Below are 12,475 nucleotides of genomic sequence, written 5' to 3' on the forward strand. Positions count from 1 at the left end.
ATAGTGGTTCTCTCTGTAGGATGAGGTGAGGGTGAATTTGACTGAGAAAGGGCATGAGAGAAGTTTCTGAGGATGATGGTAATGTTTAATACCTTGACAGGGGTTTGGGTTATATAGGTGTATGCATTTGTCAAAATTCAGCAAATATTCCCTTAAGATTGTGTATTTCAGGCTGGACGCGGTGGCTTATGCCTGTAAACCCAGCACTTTGGGAGGCCAAGGCAGGCAGATCACCTGAGGTCAGCAGTTCCAGACCAGCCTGGCCAACATGGCAAAAACCCATCTCTACTGAAAATACAAAAATTAGCCAGGCGTGGCAGCGTGCACCTGTAATCCCAGCTACTCAGGAGGTTGAAGGAGGAGAATTGCTTGAAACCGGAAGGTGGAGGTTGCAGTGAGCAGAGATAGTGCCACTGCACTCCAGCCTGGGCAACAGAGCAAAACTCGGTCTCAAAATAAATAAATAAATAAATAAATTGTATTTCAGTGTATGTAAATTTTAGCTCAAAAGAAAACAAATGCAAAAAATGGAACTCTAGTTAACAATATACATACACTCTTCCTAAGCCAGCGCTCAGCAAGGAGAAGACTATGTTCAGTTCAAGGGCCAAGATCGTGAAGCCCAATGGCGAGAAGCCGGACGAGTTGGAATCCGGCATCTCCCAGGCTCTTCTGGAGCTGGAGATGAACTTGGACCTCAAGGCTCAGCTAAGGAAGCTGAATATTACTGCAGTCAAGGAAATTGAAGTTGGTGTTGGTTGGAAAGCTATCATAATCTTTGTTCCCGTTCCTCAGCTGAAATCTTTCCAGAAAATCCAAGTCTGGCTAGTACACGAATTGAAGAAAAAGTTCAATGGGAAGCATATTTTCTTTATCGCTCAGAGGAGAATTCTGCCTAAGCCAACTCAAAAAAGCTGTACAAAAAATAAGCAAAAGCATCCCAGGAGTTGTACTCTGACAGCTGTGCATGATGCCATCCTTGAGGACTTGGTCTTCCCAAGCGAAATTGTGGGCAAGAGAATCCGTGTGAAACTGGATGGCAGCCACCTCATAAAGGTTCACTGGGACAAAGCACAGCAGAACAATGTGGAACACAAGGCTGAAACCTTTTCTGGTGTCTATAAGAAGCTCATTGGCAAGGATGTTAATTTTGAATTCCCAGAGTTTCAATTGTAAACAAAAAATGATTAAATAAAATATATATTCACAGTAAAAAAAAATACATAAGTATTGGGGGAGGGATGTGTGCTGATATCTTCAACTTACTTTGAAATGTATAAAAAATAAGTGGCTGGATCAATGGAAAGGTGGATAGATGGACAGATATGTGATGAAGCAAATATGGGAATTTTTTTTTTTTTAATTGAGAAGGAGTCTTGCTCCGTCACCCAGGCTGGAGTGCAATGACACGATCTCGGCTCACTGCAACCTCCGCCTCCTAGGTTCAAGCAATTCTCCTGCCTCAGCCTCCCAAGAAGCTGGGATTACAGGCATGTGCCACCATGCTCTGCTAATTTTTGTATTTTTTAGTAGAGGAGGGGTTTCACCATCTTGGCCAGGCTGGTCTCGAATGCCTGACCTCAGATGATCTGCCCACTTCGGCCTCCCACGGTGCTGGGATTACAGGCGTAAGCCACCGCGCCCAGCCAGGAAATTGTTAATGGTAGAATCCAGTGGTGAGTATATGAGTGATCACTGTAAATTTCTTTTAATTTGTTGCAGAGGCAGAGGGAGCAGTTAAGAAAAAGAAGACCAAGTAGACTTGGGGACAGTGACGTGGGAGAGAGCTCTGGGAGACTTGGGCTTAAATCTCATTATGGGAGGTAGTCTAGGAACCAGTTGGAGAGTTTAACAGTGTCAGGATAATTAGGGTCCCAAGGTGGCACAAGAGTTCGTACTTTACCCTCTCAACAGTGAAAAATCATCTTAGATTTTTAAGCTGTGTATGACATAATAGGAGGCAGTATGGCATGGAGAAATGTAGGCAGTTAGGAGCTAAGGAGACAAAGGTTCTGGTCCCATTCACAGTATGTCCTTGGGTGAGTCAATTAATATCTCTAGGTTTCAACAAAATGTACTCTTCTTCCTTTGTCCCCTCCTCCATCCAAAAAGAGGCCCTGGAAAAACTAAGTTTAATTAGGCACAGAAGGAACTTTGTAAATATATACCGAAGGAGAAAAATAAACTACCTCCTCCTTGTCCCTCCGCTCCACGCGACTCTCTTGCCCCTGCCCCTTGCCCCCTTGCCCCGATCCATTTGAATGATTTTTCTTGCCCTTTAACTGGCTTTCCTCATCTGCAGGATCAGCAAGTTGGACTTGAAACATGGCCCTTGGGACAGAGCATACTAGTTACTCTACTCCAGCTCAGCTACTGATACCTGATTCTAGATTTAAGGCCCAGCAATGTTTCATTCTTCTAGCTCTTGCTGTCTAGAAACTTACTGTGCAAGGGTCTTGGGGTTCCTCAGGCCCTAGGTCTGTGGCTGTCTTAGAGCCAGAGAAGTCACCCTTAAAGAGGTGGGCCAGGGTCTGAGAATGCAGGCACACAAAGTACATACACTACTAGCCTTTCCTCAGCTATCCTGAGCCCCACCGTGCCCCATCCCCAGGTCTCCCCTCATCGTTCCCTCCTATGGCCTGTTTAGCAGTTAGTGTCTACCGAAGACCTGGTACCAGGGGAGTTATCTTTCTGGATGTATATAATGACTGGTCTTTTTATTTAGACTGTGACTTCTTAGAAGGCCAAATGAGTGGGAAATAGGCAAAAGGGTATTGTAAGGCCAGGATACTTCCTAAATTGAAAAAAAAAAAAAAAATCCTGCCAAATGCAATACCCCAAAGCTTTTACTAAAAGAAACCTCTCCAGATGGTGAGGGACTCCAGATTTTATCATATCTCTGGCACTTCACTTTCCCCATGAAGTTTCTCACTGGCTATTCTCCTTTAACTGCCTGGCCCCGGCATGGGCACAGAACCTCGTGCTCCTTAGAACAGATAAGACTAAGCTGAGGCCGGGCGCAGCGACTCACGCCTGTAATCCCAGCATTTTGGGAGGCCGAGGCGGGCGGATCACGAGGTCAGGAGATCGAGACCATCCTGGCTAACATGGTGAAACCCCGTCTCTACTAAAAATACAAAAAATTAGCTGGGTGTGGTGGTGGTCACCTGTAGTCCCAGCCACTCAGGAGGTGGAAGCAGGAGAATGGTGTGAACCTGGGACGTGGAGCTTGCAGTGAGCCGAGATTGCACCACTGCACTCCAGTCTGGGAGACAGAGCGAAACTCTGTCTCAGGAAAGAAAAAGAAAAAAAGAAAAGACTAAGCTGAAACACTAAATAAGACATTAGTAAAGAGAAGGCGATAACAGAAGGCAAATGAACACTAATAGCATTACAGAGCTAGATAACCTGGCTTCAAAGATAAGGCCTGCTCTCTGGGGCTAGCAAGTCCTGGTGTATAATAGGTGCCGAATACATATTTGTTAAATAAATAAATAACTATCCACAGTGGAAATCACACACTTCCTGCCCTCAAGGAGCTTAAGTTCTAGTGGGGAGACGTGTCAAAAGGGGCTTTTAATATAATTGTATAAGTGCTGTAATAGAGAAGTATAATGGTTAAAATCACAGACTCTGAAGCCAGACTGCTATAGTGTGAATCGTAGGTCCTTGGGAAAATTATTTAACTTTTTTCCTTGTCAATTTCCTCATTTATAAAATGATGTCCCTAGCTCATATATATGTCTGTATGTTGTATCACTTTCCACAATGATTTGAGGTAATTACAAGGAAAAGTGTAGATAATTTAGATGTAACGTTAAGTAAATCCTTTTCCCTCTTTAGGCTTCAGTTTTCCCATCTGTAAAATGAGGAGTTTGGACTTTGTAGAAGGTCCCTTCCAGCTCTGATGCACTATTTTAGATTTTGGAATTGGACCAATGCCAAAGAACATACCAGGTTTTCTTTTCTCTTTTCAATAAAAGCTATCTTCAAACTATCTTATTGCTAACATTTATTGAGCACCTACTACATGATGGGTGCTGTACTAGGTGCTTTCCATACTTTACTTCTAATCCTCACAACAAACCTAAAAGATAGGCCTCATCTCTATTGTTTCTCGATGAAGAAACCAGGGCTTTATTACATCAAGTAGCGACATCAATTTATTTATCTACATATTGAACACCTCCTTTGTATAAGGCATCATGTTAAATGCTAAGGATACAAAAGCAAATAATGCTGATTCTATGCCCAAGGTCAGTCTATCAGAAGAGATTGAGATGTAGCAAGGGCAAAGCCCATCTTTATACTGCATCGTAACCATGTACCCAAGACACCTCTGTTCCAGTCCTACAAGGGTTCCACTTTTCAGAATGGGGAAATTCTTAGCACAATATTTAGCACATAATCAGCTTTCAATAAATATCTCTTAAATTATTTTTTATTTTTTATTTTTATTTTTATTTTTTTGAGATGGAGTCTCACTCTGCCACCCAGGCTGGAGGTGCAGTGGTGCGATCTCGGCTCACTGCAAGCTCTGCCTCCCGGGTTCACGCCATTCTCCTGCCTCAGCCTCCTGAGTGGCTGTGACTACAGGTGCCCACCACCACGCCCAGCTAATTTTTTGGATTTTTTTAGTAGAGATGTGGTTTCACCATGTTACCGAGGATGATCTCGATCTCCTGACCTCGTGATCCGCCCGCCTCGGCCTCCCAAAGTGCTGGGATTACAGGCCTGAGCCACCGCGCCCGGCTGAAATTATTTTTTGAAATGAATTAATAAAAGGCTAAAATAATATTCATTAAATTTCTCCCTTGGATAGGGTCAAGAAACCAATACATCACACATTTTCTCTCACTTCAAGCTCTGCTGTTCTATACTACCCTCAGAGGGTTAAGTATTTTCTATCTCTTTCTTTTCCATAATGCTCCTGCTGCTTCCGTCATCTTTCCCCCTCTATGCCTGCTCTAATAATAGACAAACTATTAAGCAGACTGCTTCCTTGGCATTCAGGAAGCAGGCTCCATGCACATAGCCAATTGATTTGTTTTTAATGTACCTATTATTATGAATAGGCTTCTGGCTCAAGCTGAAATCCGGCTATGTCCAATATCCTTTACCCTCCATGCTTCCACTTTGGCCATCTAAAGGTGTTGACATTCGAATCCATTTCCCAGTAACGTGGGTTCCTATCAGTACTCTTCCTGATTACAGGTAACAAAACCAAAGCCTTCTCTGTCTTTGGACTTCTTTTGCCACTATCAGAGCATCCTGGCTCCTTCTCACAATCCATCCCACTTGGCTCTTGAATCCAAGGTGATGCTGTGTCATCAGAACTCTTAAGTTACTCTTATAAAGATGAATCAATAAAAGGAGTAAAGCATAGAAAGATTATGTACTCACCTTCTTGAGAATGCTCTCATCATCCCTTCTCAAGCAGTTAGAATGATTTAGGGACAGGGCAGGGAGATGATGTGAATGATCTAGTGAATTCCATTCCAGCCAGAAAATCCTATTGGAGAATAGGAGACGCCCAAAGCAAAGATGTGCCTTTTGCCTAAAATAGAGAACTTCAGGGATAGAAAGGACTTTCAGAGGTCATCTGGTCCATGGAATCCCAAGCACTAATCTGCATACCCATGACAGTCTGTGACATTTTCATCAGTGTGCTGACACCCACGAGAAAAATTGTTATCAACTGACATATCTTGAGAAAGGCTTTTCTGAGTAAAAGACTGTTCTTTCCACACTTTCTAGATTTTGATGTTAAAATATCATTTCAGTAATAACATGATAGTGAAGAAACATGTCTTTACATGCCAGAAAGTTGGCATTACGTTGGTCCCCAAAGTTTCTGGAGAAACTTTAGAGAAATTTTACTGATCTTTCAGATTGAAATTTTGGGGAAGCATTGTTTTGGTTTTCTGGTTTCCAAACCTGGCAGTGCATTAATATTACTAGGGGCCTTGTCCAAACTATGTATTCCTGGGTCTCACCCCAAGATATTCCAATTCAGCAAGGGTAGAGTAGGACCTAGTAGCTGGTGCTTTTAGAAAAGTCTCTAGGGGATTTTTATGTGCAACCAGGTTAGGGAACCACTGCTCTGCTTTACCCTCTAAAGTGAATAATCAAGGGCATAAGTAATTGGAATGATTCCATTGCGGGCTCATTTCTGTTAGAAACAGAAGGAAAGCACATTCTGTAACCTGCAATATGAATGAGAGACATCTGCTAGGGTTTTTCCAAGGTCCACAGTCAGACAAGTAAAATAATGTAAAGGGCTACAGAAACCATGCCTTACTTACTTGTGAGCATGAGCCAAGCTGATTAATCTACACATGGTAGTAGTATTCTCTAAAGATCTGTTGTTGATGATGTTTATTGACCAAGCATGATTTAGAGATTTATAGAGGAAACTTCATGCATCTTAAGACACTAGCCCTATTTCTACAACTTTACTCTCAACCTTGTCTCATCTTTTATATACTTCTATCTCAAAATGTCTTCACCCAATTTAGTAGAGTTACATTCAATAAATGGCAGTTATAATTATTAGTAGTTTCTACTACAATGTAAGCTCCATGAGGACAAGAACCATTGTACGTCCCCAGTGCCTAATATAGTGAATGGTACACATAGTTGCTTGATAACTATTTGGGAAATGAATGGCTGAGTGGTATGAGAAAGGCAAGTGACATGCTTCCTCAGTTCAAGACTAACTCTGCTATCTGTTTTGTTTAACCTACTCTGGAGAGTCAAGAAAGGTATAGAATCTCAACTGGAAGATAATTAAGGGAATGGTTGGTGAAGGCTGAGAGACCAGCAGGTGCCCATAAGTCATGAAATGGTGGCTAACCAGTGTGTTGTAGCATGGTATGAAAGGGAGAAAAGGATGGGAAGAAAATGACAGGGAGTAATGCTAGAGTGGTTGAATATGAGCCTATCAGAAACAGGCACAACGTCTTTTATGTTTGTGTTTAGTATACAGTACAGAGCCTGACACATAGAGGTTCTCAGTAAATGATGAATGAATGAATGAATGAATAAATGAACAAATGAGGTTGGTCCCAAAGCACAAAGGACCTTTCATGCCTGGCTGAGGAATTTAAACTTGAAAGTCAAACGGAGAATCATTGAAGATTTGTAAAGTAGAGGAGTGTCATGATTAAAATAGTATTTTAGAGTTATAATTGACAGGATTGTTTGGGGGCCAGGGGGAAAGAGACAGGAGGCCTCAGGCACTTCAGAACTAATTCAGCTCCTAATTTCCAATCTCCATTAACACTATACCATCCTTTCCTTTACTCAAGCAAAAAACGTCAGTTTCTTCCCTTTCTCTCATTACACAAATCTTTTCTGTCAACTCTACCATAACAATAATGGACAGAGATATTCCTTTGTCTCCATTTCCATAGTCAGTGCCCTATTTCAGATGATCAGCATTTTTTTTTCTTTTTTTGAGACAGAGTCTTACTCTGTCATTCAGGCTGGGGTGCAGTGGCTTGATCTCGGCTCACTGCAACCTCTCCCTCCTGGGTTTAAGCCATTCTCCAGCCTCAGCCTCCACCATGCCCTGCTAGTTTTTGTATTTTTAGTAGAGACGGGGTTTCACCATGTTGGCCAGGCTGGTCTCGAACTCCTGACCTCAAGTGATCTACCCACCTCGGTCTCCCAAAGTGCTGGGATTATAGGCATGAGCCACTGTGCCCACTCCAGATCATCAACTTTTTTTTTTTTTTTTACTTAGTCTATTGGTTCATTTCCTTACATCTTGTCTTTCCATGCCATCATCTAAACCAGCAGTCGCCAACGTTTTTGGCATCAGGGACTGGTTTCGTGGGAGACAATTTTTCCACGAAAATTGTCCCAGGGGTTGAGGGGGATGGTTTCAGGATGAAACCATTCCACCTCAGATCATCAAGCATTAGTTAGATTCTCATAAGGAATGCGCAACGTAGATCCCTTGCATGTGTAATTCACAATAGGGTACGCACTCCTATGAGAATCTAATGCTGAGGCAGATCTGACAGGAGGCAGAGCTCAGGTGGTAATGCTTGCTTGCCTGCCGCTCACCTGGTTCCTAACAGGCCATGGACCTGGTATCAGTCTGTGGCCCGGGGGTTGGGGACCCCTGATCTAAACTATCACCACAATGTTCTTTCTGAGATGCAGTTCTGATGTTATTCTCCTACTCAAAAATCTTCAGTGGTGATCTTGCATTATATATCAATAATAAAGCCTTTACCTCTTAGCATGGCATTTAATAACTCTGCAAAGTAGTTTGTAGATAAACTGAGGCTCAGAAAGGGAAAACAAATTGCTTAGGATCATACAGGCATGCAGTGGTAGAACCAAGGTTAAAACCCTGGTCTCCTGATGCCAGTGATTTAGCCATTATAAAGCACCTTCTAAAGAGGGGAGAAATGGCAGGTATTGCATATGTTACTAGAATGGTGAAATGGCAGTTACATAATTCTGTCTTCTGGGTGGGGCACATACTTTGAAACTCACACAAATGAGCAAAGATCCCTGTTCTACCTCTTACTAGCTTTGTAGACTTAAAACAAGTAACTTAGTCTCTTGGAGCCTGTTTCCTCATTTATAAAATGGGAACAAACCATCCCAATCTTATAGTAATGTTATGAAGATTATATAAGATCTCATATATAAAGGGCCTACCACAGTGCTAGATTCATAGGAGATTCTCAGTGAGGGTCATCACCCACCCATACTCCCATTCCAGTGATCTAAAAACCAGTTTAAATAGTGAGGGAAGTAGAATTAAGATAGTAGGAATCTAGATGGGTGCAAGATTCCAGGGTCTATTCCTAGTTCTGGGGTTGGAAATAACTATTTTTAGGGTCTCAATCAGGTTCTCTGCAAGTGGATACCAAACTAGTGCTCTCCTGGGGCAACAGGTGGTCATATGTATGGTGAGACCCCTGATCAAAAAGCAAACCTTAAGCCCTGGTGCTTGTCACTTCTCATAGCTGAAGCATTATGGATTTTTATTAAAATGCAAATGTTTCCTAGGAGAGGCAGACGCCATACATATTAACTTTCTGGCCTGATTAGCCTTCACTTCCCTCTTTCTGTGAGTAGAGTCTATGGCTCTGTGCTTTGAGCTCAAGGCATGCTCTGATGTAGGGGACCACCTTCCCCCACCCTTGGCCTTTTAAAATCCTACTCAGCATTCCAGGCCTTGCTGGAACGGTGGCTCACACCTGTAATCCCAACACTTTGGGAGGCCGAAGCAGGTGGATCACTTGAGGTCAGGAGTTTGAGACCAGCCTGACCAACATGGTGAAACCCCGTCTCTACTAAAAATACAAAAATTAGCGGGCGTGGTGGAGCACGACTGTAATCCCAGCTACTTGGGAGGCTGAGGCAGAAGAATCGCTTGAACCAGGGAGCGGCGGTGGCAGTGAGTCGAGATCATGCCACTGCACTCCAGCCTGGGCTACAGAGCGAGACTCTGTCTCAAAAAGAAAAAAAATTTCCAAGCCCATCTTGAACATCACCTCCTCCAGAAGCCCACCGTGATAGTTCTGCCAGATCCTGCCTTCCTTCCTCTGTGATAGTTCAGCCAGATTCTGCCTTCCCTCCTTTGTCTCCTCCCAGGGAGCCTGAAATCTTAGAGTCCTTTGGTGAAACAGGGAGCATGAAGTTTCGTTATATGGAGACCTGCCTTGAATTCTAGCTTGTCCTTGACTTGGCCCATTATCTTAGGCTAATAAATGCCTTGACCTCGTTGAGCCTCAGTTTTCGTGCAAAAAAAAGCAGGCAATAATAAACCTTAGGGCAATAAGGGACGTGCTCTATTTGGGCGATGCCTTCCCTGCTGAGTAGTGTGGCCCTGTGATTTGTGAATTTGACTGATTCCTCTTATATGGCGCCGCAAGTCCCTCAGGACATCTATATCCTTCCTCCCAGCTGGGCCAGCCCTCAGGTGCTTAATGACTGTATTTACAGGCATCTAGCTCAGCCACGCATCCCCGGAGCTGCATCACCTCTGGCTATGCAGTCTTTCACTTATCAGGAGTGTTAATGAGATGCAGGGTAGAAAGGTCTTGCCACTCGCCCGCCCGCTCGTGGAAGCCGAGTAGATTGGTAACCACACCACGACTTCACGTTTACTGCATTAGACGCGCAGACCCTTAGGGGAGGCAGGGCTTCCCGGTATCGCCGAGCGGGCCCTGAGTGCAGAGGCTGGGCGCCCCTGCACACCCCTGCTGAGAGCCTGGCCACCCGAAAGACAGATCCCCCACCTTTCCTTCTTCCTGACCCGGCGCGCTTCCTGGGGAACAAACTCTCCCTTACCCTCAGCGGGGCTGGGGCCTCAGTCTGCGACATACAGTGGGACTCCTATGTCTGCAAGCCTGAGGTGGGCGGAAGGGGGCGGTGGGTGCTGGGAAGACATCCGTCCGCTTGCAGCTCCGCTGAGTCTCCAGCACCTGAAAAGCCGCGGCCAAGGCCCGAGGGACCAGCCCAGCCGAGATATTGGGGGCGGGGCAGCCCAAACCCAAACTGGCGGCTGGACCCGGCTCCAACTCGTCCCTCCCCAGTCCGGGACAGAGAGTCGGGAGGAGCTTGAACTGAGCTTCGGCTCCCGACTGGGCCTGGGCCCGGCTCCCACTGGTGCCACTGCACCTCCCTCCCTTCCTGGCCCAGCTCCTGGCCCACACTCGGCCCTGGCCCGGCCCAGACCCGGCCCTCTGCGGCTCCTCTGGGCTCCAGGTTGGCGCAAACAAAGCCCTGATTGACTGCCCGGAGGGGCGGGCCTCGCTGCATGGCCGCCTCCTCCCCTCCCAGGCCGCCAGGGATTTGCCGGGAAGGGCGGGGGCAGGGGTAGACTCCCGGGGGTGCGCAGGACCGCAGGGGGCCGAGTCCTCTGGCTCAAGAAGATTGTGTTCACCCGCTGTCCGAGGCCCAGGCTGTCCCCTCAGGTCGTCCTCCTCAAGTCCAAGGAGGGACATGGGAGCTCCTGAGGGCAGGGTGGGGTTCCTCGCAGGCCAGCTGTCGTCCTAGGGTCCCCGGGGCCACCTCAGTTGCGGGCTGCTTGTGAGGAAGGAGGGAATGGGAGCAAAGAACAGGAGGGGTCTCCCCGAGGCTAGGGGTTGATCAATGTCGGTTCTAGAGCTTGCGGGGAAAAAGAGGACAGGAGAACAGGATAGTTTGTGCTCTTTCTTTCCATTTTAACTTTTCCTCTAACGGGCGTCCGGGCAAGAACAGGGTTCAGTAGTTTGGGAAGGGAGCTCGGAGAGGCAGTGGCGGCTGGAGTAGGTAGGCGAGTAAAAGGAGGAGGAAGGGCTGGGGAGAAGAGCGAGGCTCTAGCGGCTGCCTGTTGAGGGAGGAAGAGGTGGGGGGTGTGGAGGAGGGGGAGGAGAGAGAGATGACATGGGGAGAGGAGGAGGGGGTTGGACGTGGGAGGAGGAGGAGAGGGCTCGAGGGACCGTCTGTCGCGGGACGGGCTGGCCAGCTGGGGCGCGGAGCCTGGAGGAGGAGGCAGCGCCAGCGGCAGCAGCAGCCCTCCGAGCAGCAGCAGTTGCAGCAGCAGAAACAAGTACCAGCCACACAGCGGCTCCTCTGGCCCAAGCAGTCACAGTCCCCCGGCCGCGATGGCGCTGCAAAGCCAGGCGAGCGAGGAAGCAAAGGGGCCCTGGCAGGAGGCAGACCAGGAACGGCCGGAGCCGGTGGGTAGCCCAGAACCGGAGCCTGAGCCCGAGCCTGAGCCCGAGCCCGTGCCGGTGCCCCCGCCCGAGCCCCAGCCGGAGCCCCAGCCCCTACCGGACCCCGCACCTCTGCCGGAGCTGGAGTTTGAGTCCGAGCGGGTGCACGAACCCGAGCCCACGCCTACGGTGGAGACCCGCGGCACCGCGCGCGGCTTCCAGCCTCCCGAAGGTGGCTTCGGCTGGGTGGTGGTGTTCGCTGCCACCTGGTGCAACGGCTCCATCTTCGGCATCCATAACTCTGTCGGGATCCTCTACTCCATGCTGCTAGAGGAGGAAAAGGAAAAAAATCGCCAAGTGGAGTTCCAAGCAGGTGAGTGGCCCCGCACACCCCACTTGGCATTTTGGGCAAAGGTGGCTGCTCCCGCTGCCACCGACCCCATACCTCCCGGTCCAAGGCGCCCCTCCAATGCACTTCTCCGACTCCTCCCCTTACCCCTTGCCCCTTGCCCCTTTCCCCTTTCCCATGACTCTGCTAGGGTGCGGGTTGCGGGGCTCTGGGCAGCCTCGACTGGGGAGACTAGGTGCAAGGCTTCCCGGGGGTACGAACTGGGACATTCATTGATCATTGGCAAGCAATGGACTTTTTTGGCCCTGGGACAAATCCAGATGCACCTTTCGGGTTTGTTTAAGGTACCTTTGCCCGTGTGTGCTGGGGGAAAATATTTGCAGGACTTTTTTTTTTTTGGAGGTGGGGAGAAGTCATGAGGAGAAGAGAAAGTTGAGAGGCGGGGCGGGGTCTGAGA

At 47.2% G+C, this 12,475-nt stretch overlaps 2 protein-coding genes across 2 annotated transcripts in view; both read left to right on the forward strand.

Moving 5' to 3' along the window:
* The first annotated feature begins 562 nt into the window (after positions 1-562).
* LOC126946298 (40S ribosomal protein S7-like) lies at positions 563-1,199 on the forward strand. Its single transcript, XM_050776437.1, has one exon. The coding sequence runs from the start codon at positions 592-594 to the stop codon at positions 1,174-1,176; it is 585 nt and encodes a 194-aa protein (XP_050632394.1). The 5' UTR covers positions 563-591; the 3' UTR covers positions 1,177-1,199.
* A 10,157-nt stretch (positions 1,200-11,356) lies between these two features.
* SLC16A2 (solute carrier family 16 member 2) overlaps positions 11,357-12,475 on the forward strand; it is a 100,243-nt gene continuing 99,124 nt past the window's right edge. The window contains exon 1 of the mRNA XM_050776360.1: positions 11,357-12,042. Within this exon, the coding sequence (XP_050632317.1) occupies positions 11,619-12,042 (424 nt within the window). The 5' untranslated portion in view covers positions 11,357-11,618. The remainder of the gene's footprint in view (positions 12,043-12,475) is intronic.

Source organism: Macaca thibetana, chromosome X (assembly GCF_024542745.1).
Source record: "Macaca thibetana thibetana isolate TM-01 chromosome X, ASM2454274v1, whole genome shotgun sequence".
Classification (NCBI taxonomy): domain Eukaryota; kingdom Metazoa; phylum Chordata; class Mammalia; order Primates; family Cercopithecidae; genus Macaca; species Macaca thibetana.

Coding starts and splice junctions, on each gene's coding strand:
- LOC126946298 (XM_050776437.1), top strand. CDS start 592: ATGTTCAGTTCAAGGGCCAAGATCGTGAAGCCCAATGGCGAGAAGCCG.